The sequence below is a fragment of the Centroberyx gerrardi genome, chromosome 4, assembly GCF_048128805.1.
Source record: "Centroberyx gerrardi isolate f3 chromosome 4, fCenGer3.hap1.cur.20231027, whole genome shotgun sequence".
Classification (NCBI taxonomy): domain Eukaryota; kingdom Metazoa; phylum Chordata; class Actinopteri; order Beryciformes; family Berycidae; genus Centroberyx; species Centroberyx gerrardi.
The window spans coordinates 6,578,854-6,603,455 of NC_136000.1; the positions used below are offsets into that span (position 1 = coordinate 6,578,854).

At 44.1% G+C, this 24,602-nt stretch overlaps 1 protein-coding gene across 1 annotated transcript in view; it reads right to left on the reverse strand.

Annotated features, from left to right (window-relative positions):
- The window catches only part of LOC139930166 (transcription factor SOX-6-like), a 112,597-nt gene that overhangs the window by 29,818 nt on the left and 58,177 nt on the right, over window positions 1–24,602 (reverse strand). The window contains exons 5-8 of the mRNA XM_078282951.1: window positions 23,747–23,836; window positions 13,105–13,277; window positions 11,154–11,222; window positions 1,201–1,321 (exon numbers count right to left, since the gene is read on the reverse strand). Coding sequence (XP_078139077.1) covers window positions 1,201–1,321; window positions 11,154–11,222; window positions 13,105–13,277; window positions 23,747–23,836 — 453 coding nt within the window. The remainder of the gene's footprint in view (window positions 1–1,200; window positions 1,322–11,153; window positions 11,223–13,104; window positions 13,278–23,746; window positions 23,837–24,602) is intronic.

Genomic DNA, 24,602 nt, shown 5'->3' on the forward strand with positions numbered 1-24,602 from the left:
GTAGGAGCGAATGCATACAGAGTGGGAATAAATAGGGATTGTTGGGTACGAGGTTGATGGGTCTGTGCAAGCGTGTGGCGTCTAGCTCGCACTGGAGGAATGGCATGAACGACAGGAATGTGAGAAGGACGAGGAGAGAGGAGAGAGCAGGTGGTGCATAGGAGCCTGCAACACTGTGTACTTGATGTGTGGGTGTGTGTGTGTGTGTGGTGTGTGGTGGTGTGATTGTGGTGGTGTGTATCTCTGTGAGTGGGGGTAAGCGTAGATGTTTGTTTTGTTTCTGTGTGCGTTCTCTCTGAGTCCGAGTATGGATGTGTGTGTATGTGCAACTATATGTTCATTTGTGTCTGTTTGAGTGGTGTGGTGTGTGTGTGTGTGTGTGTGTGTTTGTGTTGTGTGTCCTGGATTGTGGTCGGTATGTGCGTTTGTTTGTGTCTGCTGAGTGAGTCCGAGTATGGTGTGTGGTGTATGTGCAAGTATATTGTTCATTTGTGTCTGTATGCATTTGTGTGTCTGTCTGTGTGTGTGTGTGTTGTGTGTGTGTGTGTGTGTTTGTGTCGGTGTATATCTGCGTGATGAAGTGTGGATGTGTGTGTGTGTGTCTGTGTGAGTGCATGAGAGTGTGTTGAAGTGTCTGTTAGTGCATCATCCTTGTGGTTGTTGTCGGGTCGGCGCATAACACAAGATCAAGCTTGAGAGTGTGTGTGTGTGTGTGTGTGTGTGTGTGTGTGTGTGTGTGTGTGTGTGTGTGTGTGTGTGAGAAGTGTGAAATTCCATGTTGCAGATGTGTTGTGCAACTGACATGCTTTCAGCACGCCATAAAGAGAGACATTCCAGTTCTTGCTGTGTCCAATCTATTGTTCCTGGACGTGAACAAGCAGGACGGCTGTAAATCTCTCCCGCTCATTTCCAGAACATTCCTCACCTTGACACACCTCATTAACATAGACTGGGATCCCAGTGTGTGTGTGTGTGTGTGTGTGTGTTGTGTGTGTATGTGTGTGTGTATGTGTGTGTGTGTGTGACACGCTGTTTCTTTTCAGAGGCGGAGTTGACAAGAACTGTCAGACTCATGAAAGTTTTGGTTGAGGGGGGCGACTGTTTATCCAGAAAAAATATATTTGCTTAAAAATCACCTGACAGTTATTCAGTGTGTGTGTGTGTGTGTGTGTGTGTGTGTGTGTGTGTGTGTGTGTGTACCTGGCTTGTAGGACAGCCTGGTGGGAAGAGGAAGCCCTGCTGAGCAGCGGGCGGCAGCAGCCAGAGAGCGCTGGTCGTGAGGAAACACTGGGATCATCAGAGGAGGCATGTGACCCTGGACCTGAGAGAGAGAGAGAGAGGAGAGACATGGATAGAGAGAGAGAGAGACATGGATAGAGAGAGAGAGAGAGAGAGAGAGAGAGACATGGAGAGAGAGAGAGAGGGAGAGAGAGGGAGAGAGAGAGCGAGGAGAGAGAGGGAGAGAGAGAGAGAGAGAGGAGAGAGGGAGAGAGAGAGAGAGAGAGAGAGAGTAAGAGAGGAGAGCGAGAGAGAGAGAGAGTAGAGAGAGAGCGATAGAGAGAGAGAGAGAGAGAGAGGGAGAGAGAGAGAGAGAGACATGGATAGAGAGAGAGAGAGAGAGAGAGGAGAGAGAGGAGAGAGGACATGGATAGGAGAGAGAGAGAGAGAGAGAGAGCGGGAGAGGAGAGAGGAGAGAGAGAGAGAGAGAGAGGAGAGAGAGAGGAGAGAGGGGGAGAGAGAGAGAGAGAGAAAAGTGGTTGAGGTCTTTCAATGATGAACATCCCACAAAAAAAAGAGAAAAAAATATTTAAACCCCCCCCCCCACCCCACCCCCAGTAATGCACAAGGAATAAGAAAGGAAGGAAGGAGGGAAGGAAGAAAGGAAGGAGAGAGGAAAGGAAGAGAGAAAAAGAGTGAGGGGAACAAAAAAATGAAAAAGAAAGAAAGAAAAGAAAGAAAGAAAGAAAGAATGGTCAAGGCTCAGAAATACTGTGCAAAATACGTGCACACACACACACTCACACACACAGTCTATCCTCGCGAGAGATCAGGGAGCACATACACACACACACACAGAACAAAACACACACACACACACACATACATTATTACGTGATCAGTGGGGTTGGAGAGAGGGAGAGACACAATAACAAATAAAGATATTCGTTCTTGAGAGAGAAGTGTGAAGCAGTAAAACAAGATGCCTTCAGCACAACAGAAGGCTAACAGCCGTCTTTCATGTGGCTTGAAAGCCTCTCAGACCGCTGGAGTGAGCCAATCAAAGATGAGCCTGCGGGAACCTATTAGGGCTGGGGGCTAGGGTCTAGTTGAACCGCCGGACCGTCTCGCTCTCTTTATCTGCCGCTTTTTTCGCTCTCTTCTTTAATTTTTTCTGTCTTTTTCATCATTCCTCTCTCCTCTTTCCCCCATGATGTCTCCTCCTTTTCCTTGCCTTCCTCTCTGTCCGTCTATCTTTCTCGCTTTCTCCGGGTCGTTCCGCTTTCTCCTCGTTTCTATCGGCGTTTCTATCCAACCGTCCAGCTAATTTTTTACGCAAACTTTTGCAATGTCGCAAAAATATAAAAATGCGAATTGGCTGTGTTGGATTGAAGCAAATGAATAGATTTCCTCGACATCACGCTTTCATGAGAAACATTTGAGTCTTTCATGAATTGATTAGTACTATTTGGTAATTTTGGCCATATTTCATCCTTTCATTAAAAGACAAAAACAAAGAAATGCACAATTGGTTCTAATGTATGCCTTTAAAACAGGTGAGACAGCAGGTATGACAGGAGGTGGTGGTGTCATTTTTTTATTCAACAAATGCATTTCCATTGCAATTTATTGCGTAATTTTGTTATTGAAAAAAAAACTTTTCAACTTCCATTCAGCTTCCATTCAGCTTTTCTAATTTGACACGTCATAATTTGCAAAAAAAAAGCATGGATGGAAACTTAGCTGCTTTCTATCTTTCCCTCCCTTACCTCTTTCTCTTTCTCTCTCTTACCCTTTTCTCTCATTCTCTTTTCTTCTGCTTATTCTATTTTCCTTACAGCTCGCTATTTCCCCCCCTTTTCTCTCCTCTCTCTTTTCCTTTCTCTTTTTCTCTCTCCATTGTCCAGTTAACTGCATTTCTTTCTTTGGGATGAATGCTTATTGACTCTCTTCCTTTCATCCTCCCCTCTCTTTTCTTACATGTTTTGTCTCTCTTTCTCTCCTCATTACTTCTTATTCTTATTTCAGGTCTTATTTTTTTCTATTTTTGCCACTCTGCCCTCTTTCCTCTCTTGTCTCTCCCTCTCTCCCTCCTTCCCAATCTCTCTTTCTATCCTTTTGTTTTTCCAGTTATCTCTTTATTTCTCTCTTTCACTTTATTATCCATTTCTCTCTCAGGGTTAACATCGGCCCTGTCTCTCTTTCTCTGGCTGTTTCTCTTTCTTCGTATTTCCTCCACCCTTCTTATTTTTTCTCCCTCCTATTTCTTTTTTTCTCTCATTTCACTTCCTCTCTTTGACTTTTTCCTATTGTCGCTCCCCTCTTTTCCTCTTCCTCTCTTCTTCTTCTTCTCTATTTCCCATTTTCTCTCTCTCTCTTTGAGATGCATGCTTGTCAACACTCCTCCTTACACACCTCTCCCCTCCTCTTTCTCTCTCCATCTCCATCTCTGTCCTTACCGCCGTCTACACCATCTACCTCCATTCATCTCCTTTACTACCACTTCACCCCCCACCCCCCCTCCCCCCCCTCCCCCTCTCCCCCTCTCCTTACCCTCCTGGGACAGTTCATCATTAGTGCGTAAATTTACCCGATCAGCATGTTGTGCAGTTATTTCTCTGTATTTGTACTGGACTGAAATGTGAGGGAGGAATTATTGCCAGTGCTGTTGAATTAGTTGAATAAGCTGACCACCCTCCGGGGGGAGGAGGAGGAGGAGGGGGTGATCTTGGGTTTGGGGTGGGAGGAAAGCTCAAAGAGCATGGCTAAAGAGGGAGAGAGAGAGAGAGAGAGAGAGAGAGAGAGAGAGAGAGAGAGAGAAACAAGACCATCCCTAATTGGTGTGTTGTGTGTGTGTGTTCTTGTTCTTGCGAGAACCGGTTTGAGGTTTAGATCTTCAGAGGGAGAATATTTTTGTCAAATGAAGTAATTTTGGCCGGTCCTCACTCACCACTACAAGGGGTTAGTTTAGGGTTAAGATTAGAATTCGGATTAGATTTAGATTAGGGAAAGGATTAAGGTTAAATTCAGGGTTAGTTCATATCGGGACTTGGGTTTAAGGCTGAGATTAGAAGTAGGATTAGGTTTAATTTATGGTTACGGTTTGGCATGTAGTGTAGGGGGTTAAGGTTAGGGAAATGAACGTCATCGTGTGCGTGTGTGTGTGTGTGTGTGTGTGTGTGTCTGCTCCAACAAGCATCAGACAACCACATTATTCACAATCAGCATTGTTCGGTACACGTGCAATTACATGTGTTCATCACCCGACCAGCTTTTCCGATAACGCTGGTTACACTCCTAAGAGCCAGACACTTGGAAGGGCCCACACACACACACACCTACACACACACACACACACACACACACACAGACACACACATGCAAGCAAGCAGTAATAACCGCACACCCATATACACATGATCGTAAATCATAGGCATGCCTGTGCACAGACGCATACAGACACACGCTGCAAGTACAGAGTATGTCGCTGGCGTGCCCATACACACACACACACACACACACACACACACACACAAACAGACAGAGACAAGCGGTCCGACGTCTTGTGACACAGAGAAAAGACACGGTAAGAATGGAGAGAGAAGAAAAACGAGTCTGTGTGTCCGTACAGCTAAAAAAAAAAAAAAAAAAAAGAAGAAGAAGAGAGAAGGGGGGAGGGGGGAGAGGGGGGGGGGGGGGAGTGTAGGTTATAGAGAGTGGGACAAAATGCTCCCATTCATTGTATTCCTCTGGGAACGCTGGGACTGACTGGGGCTGCTTCACCAGCGCAAACACACAAAGATCTCCTTTTACCGAGGGGAGGGGGGGGCGCTGGATGAATGGACTGGGGAAGGTGGGTGGGTGGGGGGGGGGGGGGGGGGGGGGCTCCGCTCTGCTTGGCCCCTAAAAAAACACAGGGCCCCCTTCCTCTAACTGCCCACCAGACACATTGACATACACACCTAGGCATACACACACACACACACACACACACGAGTATACACGCAGACACACACATGCTATTAATGGTCCTCTTGTGTACGGGCGGTGGGGTTAGGGGGTAACGAGTACGTATGAGGTGTGTCCATGTGTTTGAGCGCGCAAGAGGAGAAAGAGAGTGTGTGTGTGTGTGTGACAGAGAGAGAGAGAGACAGATAAAGTGTGTGAGAAAGAAAGAAAGAAAGAAGAGACAGATACACGTAGACATATAGGGAGAAAAACTATCCGCAATGCTATTGTCTGCACACACATGCATTTGTAAGTATGCACGCATATCCCTTGATTTTGCACACTAATTCACTTGAAGTAACATTTCCATACAAATGCATATCCATTTTGCTATCTATTGTCAATTGATATTGTCTGGTAGGTCTTTCATATGAAAAATCCGCTGGTGCACATGAAGTGATGTGTTTTGTTTGGAATGAATAGAAGAAGAGTAGTAGTTAGCGCCATGGCTGAGCAGACAAAGAAAAGAGTTGAAGAATTGGTTGGAAAGGGGACAAAGACAATAAGCATCACCTGAACGCTACACAGAAACATAGTTTGTCACATTTAGTAGCTAGAAGAGACCGGAAGCCATGATGCTGCTACGCCGAAGCCAGAGGGAGCGACTCGGTTGGCTAAGGCGCGTTCTATGTAATTGGGATGATTCCGGCCCAGGACATTTGTCGCATGTCGTGCCATCTTCTTCTTCCCATCTTTCCTGTCTCTATTCACTATCAGCGATCAAATGATGAATAAAATGATTTAAAAAAAATCGTCTTAAAAGAACAAACAGTCTACACCGTTATCTTTGTTCTTGTGTTCCTGTGAAGAACGTTCTCAACTTTTCACTTCACAATGGGCTTACTGCAGTGTATAAACCCATGAAAAACCCCTGCAAATAGACAGCACTGTATTACTACTTAATGTATAGTGCCTTATGTATTATGAAGTGACTCCATAATGCATAGGTACTTACATAATGTAACAACACAATATAGGTACAGTTACAGTTTGCTCAGTTAGTTCTTTCACTGTGTAAGCACACTAGGTGTAAGGGAGATTTTAATTCAAGTACACAGTGTTACTGTATACTTACAGTGTTTTACCATAGGTTAACACACAGGTTAATACACTGGAATTAGCCCATTGTAAAGTCAAGTGTTAGCCATTCTCCATAGCTGGTGAGTCCAATCGACGTTATGGGCCTTCCATGGCTTTCCGAGTCATTGTGTCTGGAGCTATATGTGCTGACATAGGATCTGCCTGTCCATCTAACAGCCATTTGCCTGCTCCATTAGTTCTTATGCATGTGTGTGAGTGGGCGCGTGTGTGTGTGTGTGTGTGTATTATTGTGTGTTTGCGCACGTGTGTCTTAACACAGCTTCAGCAGCCCCCGACCGCTCGGGACCTCACCTAACGTCAGCGCTTCTGACTTTTATCGACGGGAGAAAAGCTTCCAGCTTTGATTCAGTTGTTACCGCTGAGGAGTAACAACGTCGAGTCAAAGATAGAGGGACTGCAGACGTGAGAAGAAAGAACAGGAGAGAGGAGGACAAGACAACGAAGGAGAGAAATAGACAGGGCAGACCACGACAGAGGCAGGACAACAAATTAAAGAAACTTTCTGGGATTTGTTTGACCAGCTGAATTCTGGGTATATCTTGAAGAGTTTGACTTGTAGATGGAATTAAGTATTTTTGGATCCATCATAACTCATAAATATGCATTTTACTTGCCTATTACCAGCGCATACTGTCAGTCGCTCTATCAAAAGCTGAGGTAATAAATGTGGGTCAAAGGAATATCTCAATAAATCACAATGTAAACAAAGCTGAGAGTGGGGCAGCAGTGTTTCAACAGGGGCCACTGTGCTGCAATTACAGAACGGGCGCTCAACTTTGTCATCCGCAGAGGAAAAGAAAATAGAAGGGATAAAATAGAAAAGCCAAAACAATACGAAAACAACACTCCAGAGACAAGAACTCAAAGGGCGAAGAGGAGGGGAGGAGGAGGAGGAGAAAGAGGAGTTATAAATGAAGAACAGAGAGAGGGAGGAGGAGGAGTGCGGCTTTGCAGTCATTAATTAGCCCGTTAGCTAGGGCCCGGGCGGTGCGGTTGGGGCCTGTGCCTTTGTGGGCCCGGAGGAAATGGGCCACATATGAGAGCCATTATAGGGACTGACTTAACAAAGACACATGCCTGTCAGCCACCAGGCTGGGCCGGGCCGCTCTGCCTACGGCTCACAAAAGGCCCACCATCGCTCTGTGTGTCAGGGAGTGTGTGTGTGAGCGTGTGTGTGTGTGTGTGTGTGTGTGTGAGAGAGAGAGAGAGAGCGAGAGAGAGAGAGAATCGGCCTGTGTGTGTGTAATGATGTATGTACCGGCATGTCGGCCTCAATCCTACCTTTTGTGCATGTACACCTTTGTGTGTGTAGGCGTCGGTGCATGCACGTTGTGTGTGTGTGTGTGTGTGTGTGTGTGTGTGTGCATATGTGCTTTTTTGTGAGAGTGTGTCAATTTTCTTGTGTCCAGGTTTATGAATTGTCCTATATGTGTGCATGCACATGTGTTAATGTCAGTTGTCTACACTATTGTTTTTGCATATAGTATAGTAGTAGTATATATAGTAGTAGTATGTGCATGTACATCTGTGTGTGTGCTTCCATACATGTATATGCAGGTAAATGTATTTATATCAATGTTTCTGCATATCACTGTTGTCTTATGAAAACCTTGTAACTCCAATCTTGGTGATTTTTGTTTTTTAACTTCAGTTGAAGGATTACATGCTCCACTATGAGTTAGGAAATTCTACAATTCTTGGTTTTATGAAATTGTTTCATAACCCATTGGAAAAACTCAAAAATCATGGTGGTCAAGCTAAAATCAAGGTTGTTTTTCTCAAGTTTCTGAACAGTTGACATTTTGGAGATACACGGTTTTCACTGGACAGCGACAATGTGTGTGTGTGTGTGTGTGTGTGTGTGTGTGTGTGTAACCATATCTATCAGAATGGGGCCTTCGGAAGCATTCCTTTAACCCGTGTGCGTCCCCCGCTGGCTCTCCACACCATTTAAAACCACATGACAGGAAACTTGGGTCACTTTGAACTAGGCTCTCCCTCGCAACACCGCACCGCGCTCACTGACAAACACACTGACACCATCCACGGACAGAGAGGAGAGAAAGGAAGGAAAGACGAGTGGAAGAAGGGGAGAAAAGGGCTGAAAACAACTCCCAGCTGGGTTTTTCATCGTCTCCGTTCGTAAATCAGACATAGATGAGACTCTGGTTTCCCACCGATCAATGCCAATTTTACTCAAATCGGTGGAACGCTCAAAAGTCATAAAAATAAGGCTAATTAATCACTGAGGGTTGGTTAATTTTATGTGTCCTGATGATGCAAAACACCACGAAACAGTCTACAATCTGACTGACTTGTGTACGCTGAAACCAGTGAAAACTCGCAAATACTCAACTTTCCTGCTACAACGTTTTGGGTTTGTTTTTTGTTTTGTTTTTTTATTGCCTGGAGAATATTCAGTTTGAGATTAAGATATGGACAACAACTGCCGCTTCTAAGAAGTGGTTTTACCACACTTAGGCCTATTCTTTTCAACTGAAACGGTAGCATTTGGTCAGCTCCTCAGAGTATTGGCCTGAGAGGAGAGCAGGTCTGGATTTGATAAGTGGAAACAGACCGGTGCGGCGCTGCCTGTGTGTTTAAGGCCAACACACATCCGACACAGCGTAAACAGCCCATACCCTAGTGACTAAGCCCTGGAGCTTAGCCATAATAATGCTGAACCTCTGTACAGTAGATAGACCATATGCTCGTTACTGAGCTGGGTTGTTGGCCAAGAAATGCTATTGTTTTGCAAAGAACTTGAATAACAAGAAGTTGCCGCACACACACAACTTTGTCGCATGTAATACTTTTATTCTATACATGAAAAAAACAACTTCTCAGTGTCTCTTTATTCCCTTTTATTGTTATCAAAGAGATGCAGTTGCTTTGCGTTCCCTTAGAAATATATATAAAGCGTAGATTACAAAGACCCTGCTTTGTGAGAAAAAAGCAAAGCTAGACCTGTATTCACTGGCTGTATTATTGTATCATTGTTGTATTGTGCCATCCGTGTCATTATGTGCTGTGAAACTGTCTCTGCTAATTTCTTTACATTTATTGGACTGGAAGATTCAAGTAATTATGATTAATTCTTCTAATTTCAATTAATTATTTTAACGTGTGTGAAACAAGAGCTAGAATAGGTTGGAACTGAATTTACAGCAGATGCTACTGAAGCTCCACATGATAAGCTACCATGCTACTACTCTGAACAGCCACTTACTGCATATCCCTTCATCCTCAAAACCAAACATGACACAGTATCCATGCTTCACAGCGTGGAATCCAAGGCGAGGATCCAAGCAGGAGCTGGTTTTTTACAGCCTCGCTCTCCCCCGGGGGCCGGGGGCCTAATGAAGTCCGATCCGAGCTTTATTAAGATCCAAGGGTGGGGCCTCGTAAAAAAAAAAAAAAAAAACACAAGCCCTTGTTAACCACACGATGCCTCCGGAGCACAGGGAGATCCAAGGCTCTGGGCCAATGGGGGGCATGGGAGGTATGGAGGTGGGGTGGGGGTGGGGGAGGGGGTGTTGTGTGGCTCATCACCTCACCCAGCTGAAGGGAGCTTGTCAAGGGCTGGAGAATGAAGGTGACTCCCTTGTTTCTCGCAGTGAAACGCAGTGGCAAGCGGATCCAGAAGGTTTTACAAGCCTTTGTAATTCAGCAGCAGTCTAACCAGTTTTAGAATTGAATCAACAGATCAAATACAGGCTGGCTACCTTCCCATGTGGCTATCAGCCACAGCACACACATTTACCAGCATTTGGCTGGTGGCCGGTCTTTGGTGACTACATATATATACATACAGTGCACGGGTCATGAAACTTAGCCTATCAGGTGGGACGATAAAATAGACGTAGGAATAAGAAACGGAAGGAGGAAAAGAAAACAGGGAAAACAACACAAACAAAGAGAGGGGCATAAATAAAAAAAGGTGAAACAGAAATTTATCTCTTTTTTGTCTGTATGTGTTTGCGTCTATAGGGAAAAGGTATATTGTAGATTTTCTCCTTTTTCTTCTCCAATGTATATTGTTTTTTTCAGTTTATTGTTATGATCTCAGTTTATAGAAGCTGCAAAAATAAGTAAATAGAAAGAGAAGGTGATGAAACTGCAGAGGCGAACCGGAGCGGGGTAAGTGCATGTCGAGAGGTAAAATAAAGCATTTGATTGAAACCGACAGAGGAGACAGAGGGGTGAAGAGAGGAAACACACGTTGATAAATAGATGGTCGGCGGGAGAGAAGAGAGTAGGAGGAGGCCTAGGGGATGCTGGGATATCGATCGCTGAGTGATCAATGCAACAGCAAATGATCCTACCATAACCAGGGCAATTACTGGGTCACCCTTTGCATGTGTGTTCCTGTGTGTGTGTGTGTGTGTGTGTGTGTGTGTGTGTGTGTGTGTCTTTGTATGAATGCATGTAACACTACTGCGGTGTGACTGTGTGCGTCATACCTCTCAATAGCAGGCACAGCATAAAAGAAAAGGTCGTGATCTCTCATATTATTGGCGCTTTCCAATCATACATGACTCACTAATAATGGGACGTGAGGAAAATGGACACTTAGATCAAACAGACAGAGGACGAAGGACGGGAAATTAACACCGTCCCTGCAGAGGGGAACGCAGCGGAGGAGAGGCGATGGGGCTGAAAAGAGGGAATTCTGCAAAGGGCAAGAAGAGTCATCAGAAAAATGGAAGGAATGAACGAGAAGGGAAGGTTGTGTTATTGAACTTGTTTGTGCCTGCGTGTGTGTGTGTGTGTGTGTGTGTGTTGCGGGCACACACAATCACATAAACACATGTCTACCTACTAACCTGGATCTGCTGCTGGAGAATGTTGATCTTATGCTGCTGCTGCAGGAGCTGCTGCTGTTGTCTGGCGATCTGGACACACACACACACACACACATACAGAGAAGAGAGGGATAGAGAAAGAGAAAAAGAACAGATGAGAAATGGCAATCAGTCAGACAGTAATGGATATTATTTCTGCAATATCTGTCCAACAGTTACGAGGCGAGAAGCAGAGAGAATGAGAAGAGAAAGACGAGGAGAGAATGTGTGCAATCTATTTTAATAGAGCGAGAAACGTTCAAGAGCGCTCACACAGTGGAAGTTCCTAACCTGCAGGAGAGAACAGCAGCGGTGATCATGCTGCGTTCAAGATAACTCAGATCCGGGGAAGTTTCTGGCCTCCCAAGATAGCGGGATGAATGTAGTCACTGTATATCCTGACTGCGTTTTTGAAACAACCAACCTCCCGAATCCCCAGTTATCTTGAACGCAGCACGATGAAGCAGAAGTGAAGTGGCAGTGAAGGAGGTGTGTGTTTGACCTGAGATGACTATCTCCAAAGACCGGGCCGAGAGCCTCCACTGCGCATGACGGACGATACAACCGACGCACGCGGTGAGCGGCGTGGAGGGTTCCTGAACACATCTCTAAACTGACAGTGAATCCTTAAGATTGACATGTTTACTACGCTCAGCATGCCTCCGTAACCCCCCACCCCCCTCCCCCATCAACAGGAAGGGTGATCATAGTTATTTTTTCCTGTGTTGTTTTGATGTGAGATTTTCCATCAAAGATAAGCGAGTCGGAGGGCGGAGTCTCTTTCGGCGACGGGCAGCCGGGACGGGCCAATCGCCCGAGGTCAATCTCCTTAAAGGGGCCGCATGTGAACTACTCGATCCCGCCCACTGAGCCAGAAAAGCAAAGCAGCTGCCTCGTTTTCTGAGGAGTCGTTTAGTATATTTATTCTGAAATGTAATTACAGGCTGCTGAATGGGAGGCGGCGCCCCATTTGCACACATGTCATATTTCATTAAAGGCAGATTTCTCGGGGTTTGTCTGTAGGGCATTATCCTATCAAGTCTCAACAGCCAAATGACTGGCTGATATTGGAATCTGTCTTTCTTTTCACTCGCTCGCTCTTCCCTGTTCCTTTGTGAAGCCGTGAAAGGTGGAATGTGTTGTGATGGGAGGTGTGGACTTGTCCAAACAGAGCCTGTCGTATGCCGACCTACAGTATGTGTCGACAAACAGCGAAAACAAAGAGCAGCACACCTAATCTCCTCGCTCCCTAATCTCTCTCTCTCTGTCTCTCACACACACACGGTGTTTTTTTCTCTCACTTTCTGACACCTAAACACACACATCGACATCAATAACTGCTTCTGCAACTATTGCTGCTGCTGCACACACACACACACACACACACTTTAAGCATCTTTAACACCCCCTAACCCTCCATCCCCCAAAACCCACAGCTAAACCAAAAACACCACACACACACTCCTCTCATTTTCTCTCACACACATCTTATACAGCTACTTCTATTATGACTATAACACACACACACACACACACACTCTATCTCTGATATATGACACAACTTCTACTACTACATACACACGCATGCAGAATCACACACACACATATACACACACATGCACACACACTCTTTCTCACATATGACAAACTTCTACTTCTGCTGTTACTATCTATACACACACACACACACACACACACACACGCATGCACAATTTCACTAACAAACACACACACGCACATGTTCTCTCACACGCAACTTCTACCACATAAACATGTGCAGACACGCAAACACACACTTTCTCTCTCACACCACATACAGCTATTTCTAAGGCCACTACACACACACATATATATATATAGTGCACACACACACACTCTCTTTCTCTCTTTCTCAATCAAAACTATTTCACACACACACTCTGTCCCTCCCTACCTGTTCCTGCTGCTGCCTGGCCAGCTCCATCTGTTGCCTCTGCTTCTCCAGCTGCGAGGCGGCCATCTTCTTCTGCTCGTCGTGGGCGGCGAGGAGCTGCTCCCTCAGGCCGATCAGCTGACCGATCATGGTGGAAAGCTGGTGCTCCTTCTCCTCCAGCGACTCCGCGGTACCTGGACGTGACCAAGGAGGAAGAGGAGGGGCGGTTACATTTTGACACTGATGACAGAATGTACCTGAATGGGTCGGCAGGGGTTGAACGGTTTAATTTCTCGCTTATCCCCTTGCGTCCTGAGTGTCCCCTTAAATTTCCCCTGAAGTAGCTTGAAAGTTATAAAAAATACTTCTTCCATACTGTACAACAACGTTATATACATATTCTGTATCTGCTCATTCCAACACTTCAATTAAATATTCAAACCCAAGATGCCATTTTTTTATGGCTGCACCACTACATCAAATAGAAAAAAATCGAGATGTTTGTGCATCATTTTATACACATTTCCGTGTAATTCAGCCTGACATATTTGATATCTTTGGAAACCTTGGGATCTTGACCAGAAGTTAAAATAAAGTTCTGCGGCGTTGAACAAAGCTTGGCTGCAAAACATGTCTGTAAGGATGATCCCGCATGAGGGACCTTAGGGTAGAAAAGGTTTTAATATTTATCAAAAAATATAGCTGAAAATACTGTGATTAGCAATTTATCATGAGCAGTAAAGGACCAGCCATGCTAATAATCTCTGCACATTTGGTACTGTTGCTTTGAATATCACCAAATATCCACCAAATCTGTTAATATGAATAAAAAAAAAAAAGCAAAAAAAGAGTTCCAAGACACTCTTCAAGCAAGCACAAAGAAATGTGATGAAGGTCCGTGAAGACGTTTGGTGTGCTATTCCTTGATGAAGGCCACAGCATGACTGAAACGCGCTGCAGTTGGTTTAAATCTTTTTCTTTTGCTTGAAGAGTGCCTTGGACCTCTTTTCATTTGAGCAGAAACACCTTCAACAAATGCTTCCACTCACCAAAACACAACAGAAGCACTCTTCACGCTCTCTCCTATAAATTAAAAACTCAGACAGCTATTCCCACAAATCAGCTACAGCGTGCACCAAATCACACGTGTTATGCCAATATGAATTGAAAACTCTTTGGAAAGCATCCCACCCGCTTTGCAGTAACAAAGTACCTTTATTACATTTTGTCTTGTCTCTACATGTCATCAGTGTTTATCGGTGAGCTTTTCAGAACAGTATCCAAGAACAATAAAATCACTTTAGACTTTTAAATATTAGGATCTGTTACAGGGTTTAGTGAAGTTTCAGCTCTACCTCTCGGGTCGGTTTGGGTTCGACTACAAATTCTGGGCAGGTTTTGGTCAGGAAGGAGAACTAGTTTAGACGCTGTTTAGATTCTGTTAACCACAATATCACCAGGGCTCTTTTCAGATGCAACAGATAGAAAGATACACAGATATTCAGCCTGGCATGGTGTATATACGCTTCATAGGACATCACAATACACAATGACAATAACGCCAACATTTTTCCATTAATTTCAAGGCCAGTCGAATGCATACGCCGACACTGTGCATTCATGTTTGTTATACATCTTCTTTGAAGTACACAACAACTGTCGCTTATTCCTCAGATGCTGGACAACAGAGCTCATTTCACCTTCATCCTCACTTCACAATCAAAATCTCAATGACTCGGGTTTCAAAGGAATATATGCATTTCTTGTTCAATGTCAGATTTGAAACCTTTTATTTTTTCACTGCGTCTGTGCGCTTTACTCTTTGTCCTCTTGCGATAACAGTAAAAGCCGCAGTGCATGCTGGGATGTATAGGTTGACAGTTAACCGCTGAAGCTGCGGATGATTAAATCTCTTCTCTGACATCCTTTATAGAAGCGCCACTGTCTGATGATAAAAGCCTCAGAGGTAACAGAAGCCCGCTGGGGAATTTACATCAGCTACAAGCAGCAGAACAGGGCCTGACCCTAGAGCTATTTGCTGTGTGTGTGTGTGTGTGTGTGTGTGTGTGTGTGTGTGCGTGTGTATGTGTGTGTGTGGAACTGGGTGATTGTAAGTGTGTGAGTCTTATTGCTTTAGTGAATGGATACCACTCAGGTTCAGCATGTTTGGAAGGTCTTGATTTTGTGCTAGTGTGTGTGTGTGTGTGTGATTGTGTGAGTCTTCTTGTGTGAATGGACACAAGCATGCACACACACACACACACACACACACACACACACCTCCACACAAGTTCATCTTGTTTGGAAGTTCTTTATTGTGCGTGCTTGTGTTTGTGAGAGTTCTTGTTTGTGTCAATGGAAACACGCACACATACACACTCAAGTTCATCTTGTTCAGAAGTTCTTGTGTGTGTGTGTGTGTGTGTGTGTGTGTGTGTGTGCGTAAGGTCTTGCCCTGGGGCCATGTAGGGAGATTGCAGGGTGGCCCCAACACTACCTGCATACTAACAGAGTCTCCATTGTAGTCCTGTCAGGCCCCTATTGTACCCCAGACTGGCCCCTCTGACACACACACACACACACACACACACACACACACACACACAGAAATTACCCCTCAGCACCCCCGTATCAAAGGCAACATTCTCCTCTTCTTGTCTCTTTTTTCATGCTTTCATTCTTCCTTTCTTTTTTTCGTTTTCCCCAAACGACCTCCTCTATCAGTCTCTCTCCTCCCAAGTCCAGATTCTCCCTGTAGTCTCTCCTCTCCTCCTCTCCTCTCCTCCTCTCCACTCCTCTTCTCTCCTCTCCTCCTCTGCTTTCCTCCTCTCCACTCCTCTCCTCTCCACTCCTCTCATCTCCTCTTCTCTCCTCTCCTCTCCTCTCCTCTCCTCTCATCTCCTCTCCTCTCCTCTCCTTCCCTTGTCATCACCTCCTTTCCTTTCTTCTCCCCTCCTCTCCCCTACTTTCCTCTCCTCTCATCATCTCTCCTCTCCTCTCTTTTCCTCTTTTTTCCTCCCATCCCTTCTCCTCTTCTCTCCTCTCCTCCCTCTTATCGCCACCTCTCCCCTACTTTCCTCTCCTCTTCTCTCTTTACTAACTCATCTATCTTCCCTTCTTCTCTCCTCTCAGCACGTCTCCGCTCCTTTCCTCTCCTCCCCTCTCTTCTCATCCTTTCTCTTCATCACCTCTCCTCCCTTCCTCTCTCTTGTCCACTCCTCTTCTCTCCTCTCTTTATCACCTCCTCTCTCTTTCCTCATACTCTCGCCTCATCGCCTCTCCTCTCCCCTAGTTTCCTCTCCTCTCCTCTTTACTAGCTCATCTATCTTCCCTTCTTCTCTCCTCTCAGCACCTCTCCGCTCCTTTCCTCTCCTCCCTTCTTCTCTTGTCCACTCCTCTTCTCTCCTCTCTTTATCACCTCCTCTCTCTTCCCTCATACTCTCGCCTCATCGCCTCTCCTCTCCCCTAGTTTCCTCTCCTCTCCACTAGCTCATCTATCTTCCCTTCTTCTCTCCTCTCGTCACCTCTCCTCTCCTTTTCCCCTCCCTCTGCCCTCCTCTCCTCTCCTCTCTTCATCACCTCCGCTCTCTTCGCTTCTACTGTCATATCATCGCCTCTCCTCTCCTCTCCTTTCCCCCTCTCTCCTCCTCCTTATCATCAATTCTCTTCTCTCTTCCTCCCTTTTTGTTTCCTTCCCTCTCATCCCTCTTCAGTCCACTCCTCCCTAACTCTCTCTGGCTAATTCAGTCTTAAAATTGCAACACAGATGAATACTTTATAATGATGTTGTGTTTTGGAGAAAACATACACACACACACACACACACACACACACACACACACACAGAGAGAGACTTCTCCCAATTCCCCTACATTCCATGTAGTGAAGTAAAACCCATTCTATGGCGCAATAAGTGCGATTACAGCACCATGATTCATCTTTGTGGATTACGGGTTGTGCATTCCAAACGCGGCGCCTCGCGCTCCTTCTACGCTTCTGGCATCAATAATCATTGCAGCCGCTTTCCGTTTTCCATCCATCAGGGTTATTCCAGACACCTGTTGAGCGCACCGGCCAAAACAGAAAGCCATTAACTGTTTCTCACTCTGTTTGGGTGATGGTGACGATCTGTCTCTGGACCGGGACCGCTGCATGGTGAGCTAACACGGCGGAGTCGATTAAGTTCAACATGAGGTATTTCTTAGTTGTTGCTTGTTAACCAGTGTTTTGAGTTCTGGGAATTTTTTATATATATACAATATAGAAAGTACAACGGTTCCAAAATCGGGAACATGTAATTATGCAAATAATTCAGACAAGACCAACAACTATAACTGAAATCCATTCTCATTTCCATACTTCCCACCCATACTGTCTACTTAACATGTTGAAACTGTAAGCTGCATATGATTATACAACTCCACAATTTTTTATATTCTACTTAATTGTTTTCCCACAGGGATCAATAAAGTTTCAACATCATCAAAAGCCAGAAAGAGCATATCGGACATTACATTGTGTTTATGTGCATGTATGTGTGTGTGTGCGTGTGCGTGGGCGTGTGTGTGAGTGTGTGTGCATGTGTTGGGTTATGGTTCTCACAAAAACACACATAATATTTTTAGTTACAATATGATATGCAGTAGATATATGGGGTCTCTCTCTCTCTCTCTCTCTCTCTCTCTCTCTCTCTCTCTCTCTCTATCATACACACTCCTACTCACACACACACACACACACACACACCCAAACAAACACTGTCACACCTCAAACTAACATGTTGACTGCTCATGCTGCCTTGAGGCTCTGCCAAACCATCATGTTTCATGACGCCGTCTGTGTGCCAAACTCCCAGCATTCCTCTGGATGACTAAACCCTCTCCTCAGTGTCACAGCACAACAAACACTCTGACACTCGCCTTCCCATCAGCCCACAGCCCCCAAGACAAACATGGTCACTACATTTTGTCAAAACAAGTGAAGTGATCTCCTGAGGGTGGGGGGGGAGATAGATACATAAATAGATATATACGGTAGAGATAGAGGGGGGAGGGGGGGGGGGTTGCCCCAGTTGCCCCAGTTGCCCCAGTTGCCCCAGTTGCCCCATCTCCCATAGACCTATAGTAGTTTGCTGGGAAAATACTGTATGTTACAGTAATGTCCCACATCTCCATTTCTGAGCAAAATATAAGGTAGTCTAAAGCAGTGGTTCTCAACGTGGGGTCCAGGGACCACCAGGGGTCCTTGAGGGGGTTCCATTGGGTCCCCAGCAAATTTAATTGTTAAGCATCACCATTATTTCATTTACAATGAGTTAATGTAATTAGAGAATGTAGAAAAATTACTATTTTGATCGTAGTTTCACTGTTATCTCTTTACCTACAATACAGATGGAATTCTGGACAAAAGCGTATCTAACAATAAAAATATTCTCATATTTTGGTCAGAGACAAAATTGCAAATCTGGGTCCGTGGCCCTAATGTGGACTAAATTAGGGGTCTTTGATATGAAAAAGGTTCTCAACCTTTTTGGCAACCGTTTTCGATCACAGGCTGCATTACAGTTCAACCAAAGAATGATTTTCCTTTTTCAGCTTGTTTCATTAATTCTCAGAGGAGGCGTAGAAGCTGAAATCTATTCAATATCGCAAGAAAAAAAGAAAAAAATTAGAGAAAAATCTGAAAAAATAGACACAATAATAAATTTGTATAGTATGAATGTGTTTTTTCCTGTTCCTTCAATCATCGCGCGACCCCCCAAAATGATCTTGTGCCCCCTCCAGGGAGTCCCGACCCCCAGCTTGAGACCCACTGGTCTAAAGACTGAGAACTGGACTTGAGACTTGAGTGTCGCTGATTCGAATCCCAGACCTAACCCTTTCTGTGTAAATCTGGCTGAGGAAAGTGAATGAGTAACGCTCTCCCCTCCCTCAACTACTACTGTGGAGTTGCCCTAAAGCAAGCCACTCAGCCACAGTTGCACAGTGGAGCTGCACAGTGGCCAACAGTGACAGACTGTGGTTGTACTGGGCAGCTCCCAGATGTGAAGATGTGTAACAGTCTGAATGTGAAGCAGGACTTTGCTGAAAAGGATGTTCGCACGGCAAACCTTCCCTGGATAAATAAGAGTTAAAAATTACAAGCATGTTCTGAGTCAGGAACATTTCTGAGCACCGATGTTCCAGTGAAAAAAAGTAGGTTATCAGATTTCTTCCCCCTAAAAATAACGGTGACTGAACAAATAGGTTCAGGTTGTTGTGTGTGGAGACACAGAGCAACAGTTGTGTGAGTCTATTTAGGTCAGCCCGCTTCGTTTCAGCCGTCAAGAAAAGGCTTCGATGTTTGAATTCAATCAGACTGTTTCCTAAGCCGGGACGCAGCTGGACGAACAGAGACATCTGTGTGTGTATGTGTGTGTGTGTATGTGTGTGTGTGTGTGTGTGTGTGTGTGTGTGTGTACACTCGTACATACTGTACCTATATATGCTTATTAGTGACTTCAACTAATGCACGAGAAGTGAATATAATTTCCTGAGTAGACAACTTAATGTACAGTACAAGACAGGAATGCTGCTGTCTTGGGTCTGGCTGCCTCCTCTGAAACCCAGCCAAAATGCTTCCAAAGAGTTCATAAAATACTTTAAAAACATCATTACCTGAAACTCATCATTTAGTATCTTTAAAATATATAGGAGCCGGTAAAATGTTACCATTCTGGCAACCATGGCCTTACCTACTGTCATTTAAAAGCGATCAAAATTTGTTTTGAGTAATTTTCTGCTATCAGTTGTTTACTGTAGTACACGTATGCATACTTTTTTTCAAATGGTCGATATCTCATCATATCTTTTCACATTCAATTCTTCATTTGAACCTGGATTGAGTTATTGGAGTTAAATTTAAGTTGATATACTATATTTTTCAGCCACTGAAATGGCCTCAAATATGGGTGCATTAGTTGTAATATAAGGTAAATCAAGCACTCCTTGTGTTTTCATTTTGTTTGTTTAACCATTAAAAATGTCTTCAGCTACAATTCTGTTTTTTTAGGTTCTACTACCAGTTCAAGGATAATTAATCACTGGGAATAGTTTTTTTTTATTTCTGCATTTAGCTGACGCTGTTATCCAGAGCGATTTTCAATAACTGATCAGGTGGAGGTTCAGTTTCTGGCTCAAGATGTTCATCTAATGGATGTAGCGATGATGCTTTGCAAAGAGAGTGCGTGTGGGTGTGTGCAAGTTTCTGTGTTTGCGCAGTGTGTGTGTGTGTGTGTGTGTGTGTGTGGGTGTGGGAGGGAGGGTGTGTGAGTATGTGAATGTGTCTGACACAGAGAGAGTCAGATCTCTTTCCTGGAGTGAAACTCAATGTCGGTGCTGTTCTAGTGTAGAAGGCTCTCTGTAGTTCTCTTTTTTCCACTTTCCACAGAGGAAATGCTTGCCATTTCAACTGGAGGCGATCACAAACGGTTTCTCTCACTGGAGCTAAGAGGAGCTCCGCTGCTGAGCCGTTCGCCACTAAAGCTACGGCACGCAAACAGAATTCACTGTAGCTTAGGAGACGGAAAGCATTTCTCTATGTAAATTAGTCGGTTTTCCAAAGTTACATTTTTTTCTATCACTTTTATCTATCTATCTATCTAAGCTGTTGATTTTTCTTGCTGTTTTACCTCCATGCAGCAGGTGTAAATGGGTTTAACAGCTAAGAATCACTGTCTTGTGTAATTAATCAATGGGAACCCCTTCACCTGAATTGATTCTAATGTGAAATTTTGATTGGATTCCCCACCAAGTAAGCATTAAGAAAATTGTATTATTATCCTGGGTTTCAATGGACAGTTGCAGTGTCTCATGGTTTCAAATCATTTTCAGAAGCTTTTCCATCCTGACAAGATTAAATTCTGGGAGAAACACTGACTACTTTTCATTTTTGGTCATTTTTTGGCACATTTAAAGATACCGTATTGGAACAAAATATCAGCTACTGGCAGTTTCAATGACATGAAAATAAAAACAACCTATTCTCTCAGCATGAGAGGCAATTAGCCCGTCCTTCCACTGTCTAAGAGACTCATCCTTACTGTTGTTGCTGAACATCACAGTCTTTTGTGACGCCGCACTCCAGGTAACAACCTCAGATCCATATCAACACAATATACTCTCGCCATGTAACATCTAAGCGAGGTCACACATTAAGACACAATATACGTATACATATATAGGACATATATATATATACCCATATTGTTCAAGCGGCCTATTCAGATACAAGGTTTTATGCGTGCGGGACCTTTATATAGATTTGAAACTAGACCCACATAAGAGCTTGTTGGTTTAGCCGTGCAGTGGAGGGCTTGTTTTTACTAATCTGCTCTGCAATCCTTTGTTTGCATGATAATTACAGCAGGCCTTGTAGCCTGCCACCAAGAGGTTATAATGTGTGTTGAAATGGTAAAAGGTAAAAAGAGCACTGTTGTAAATTGTGAGAGACTGTATCTGGGAGTGTGTGTAAGAGAGAGAGAGAGTTGATCATTATCATAGATATTTGTGATTATGCACGACAGTACAGTTCATGTTTTCAAGCCAAATGATCGTCTCAATATGGTTTTAATGTATGTCGGTTTTTGAAAATGTACAATTTGTAAACAGCTTTGGCAATATTGTTTCTGATAAACAGTCATGCCAATAAAATAACCGAATGGAGAAAAAGATACAGACTGAGAGAGAGAAAGTGAGACAGAAAATGAGTGGGAGACAGTGTATGTTAGTGTGTGTGTGTGTGTGTGTGTGTGTGTGTGTGTGTGTGTGTGTGTGTTCCTTTTCACTATAATGAGATGAAATAGGTATATACATACATCATACTAACCCTAACCCCCCCCACACACACACACACACACACACGTCATCCACCCCTAACTTAGCTTCTATTGCTTTCAATTGGACGATACAACCCCCCACACACACACACACACACACACACACTTGTCCCTCCTCCTGCAGCCGCTGAATGAGATTTCTCAACCTGAAATCCATCCGCCTTCACAACGCTGCAATTTTCACTTTTGAATACCAAAGCAGGTTGAGCGTACATTCGGCCCAATGCGATTTATAGCTTCATAAACGCTATTTGCTGATGCATACGAAAATATTGGAGCGTGGGCCGCCTCTCCCCTCATACACACCCTTTAATCAAAGTTACAATTACAACCTGTAGTGTTTAAACCGGGGTTTACTGCTCTGTCAGTGGTGAAAGGTGGGCCTGACGTCGATTTAGTCTTTTGCTTTCATATGCAGAAACATGCTGGAAGTATACACACGGAGGAGAGTTACGGCATATTTGACCGTTTCTTACCCCTGATTTTAGCTTTGCGAAACCGTCTTCGTTTTTTGTGTACATACCACTTTGCTTGTTTTATAACACTGTTGATTTGGGGAATGTTAGGGTCGACCGAAAAGAATAAGGAGAGGCTGCTCCGATGCTGAAAGATCGACGGAAAGAGTGAAAGGCTGACTGGATGTCTGCAGGTTTCAGAGATGTAAGACTTTTTAAAACCTTTTTAATGTTACCTGGACCAATTTTAAGACTAATTTAAAAACGAAAATAAAGAAACATAGCTAGAAAATCAGCCTATTCCTGATTGAACAAATAAGCTAACGAAAACTATAAATGGGCAGAATAAGAAAAAACAACAGGAAATTAATTGTTAAAGGACATGAAGTGCAACTGTGTTTAGTAAAGATATGATGAAAAAAAGTTTTATACAACTAACCCTGTTCGATATTAATATATGGATAATATGTGGATTAATATGTGACTATGCAGAGCAAAGAAACCTGTCATTGCATGATGAAAAAATAAATAAATAAATAAATAAAAGGAGGCGAAAGGAAAGGAAATCTACTCAACACTGATGATGTTCTGAAACAACAAATATCTCTCTGTCTCGCCTTCTACTCATCGCCTTTCCCCTACTTATCTATTCCTTTATCTGTCTCTTTCCCTTCTCTTTCATTTTCTCTCTCTTTCTTTCCCTCACTGTCTTTCCTCTGTTCTGCTAATCCCATATCCGTAATGCTTGCTTGTTTGTCTCTTTCTTTCTTTCTTTCTTTCTTTCTTTCCTCTTACTTTGCTTCTTCTCTTTTCCGTCTTAGACATACACACCCATGCACACACACCTACACACACACACACACACACACACACACACACTCGCCTGCCTCTCCTTCCCTCTCCATCATCATGGCCCATGTATGTATTGTTGTGCCACCTGTTGCAGAAGGCCACATAAAGAGACGGTGAAACAGAAATACAGTTTGCTCTCGGTCTGTGAGCGTCCAGCGAACCTTGAAGTCTCGCTGGCCGTGGAAGCAAATGTAGATGTGGGTGTCGGTGGGTGGGTGTCGGTGGGTGGGTGCAGGTGGGTGTCGGTGGGTGGGTGCAGGTGGGTGGGTGGGTGCATCCCTACAGCAGAAACAGTGACAGATCGATGAGCAGTCACCGGCTTGGTCTCTCGCTCCCTCTTTTCTTTTTCTTTGATTTTGTCTTTGTTTGGATGCAAATGTGGAGAAAGATTTAGATGTAGAGGAAAATAAATCTGGATACAGGTGTGGATGTGGATGGAGATGGAGATGCAGCTGCAGCTTCAGATGTGGACGCCTCTTACCTTTGACCTCCCCCAGCAGTTCGTTGGCGTTCAGCCGGTCCACGCGCTCCTTCCAGTCTTTGGAGAGGAGCCTCTCCATGCAGGACGACTCTAGAGGAGGAGAGAGAGAGAGAGAGAGAGAGAGAGAGAGAGAGAGCAAGAGAAGGGAAAAAACGATCACTTTTTATGTTTTTTAATGCAACATATTACTGACATAATACAGACGCAGCAAGCATTTGACAGATAGCGATGTGCAGGAGTGGCCAAGTTCAACGTCAACCCAGACAAGCAAACACATTTTCACAATATGATATTATGACACGGTAACAGGAAGATATTTCAGTCCTGATTTCACAAACAGATGCAGGTAGCCGCTTTGGATGACTACAGGCGTCGTCTCCACTTACATTTTGGCGCTGTATTTCCACAGATTTTCAATGTTGGAGCAAGGCTGCTGTCTCAATATCTACTCAACGTCAAAATGTTTGACAGGAGAGGAAAAAGTAACTAAAGAAAAAAAAGGAAATTCACCCAACTCCCACACACAGACACACAGGGAGCGAGAGAAGAGGGCAGGAAGAGAGAGAGCGATGGAGAGAGGAGAAAAGGAGAAAGAGAGAAAGGGGGAAGACGGAGAGGGAAATGTCGACAAACGACTACTGAAGAGCAATTCCCCCTCCAAATAAAAAAAAAAAAAAAAAAAGATAGCCATTCAGCTGACTAAATGAGAATGTCTCCATTGTTCTGCGACGGGCTCTTCTGTGCAGCGATCTTCTTTCTTTCTTTCTTTCTAAAGTCTCGTAGCCTCAGGATAATACACATCAGACACACGTGGTTTCATAAGATTCATAAGATCCCATTTGTTCAATCAGAGTCC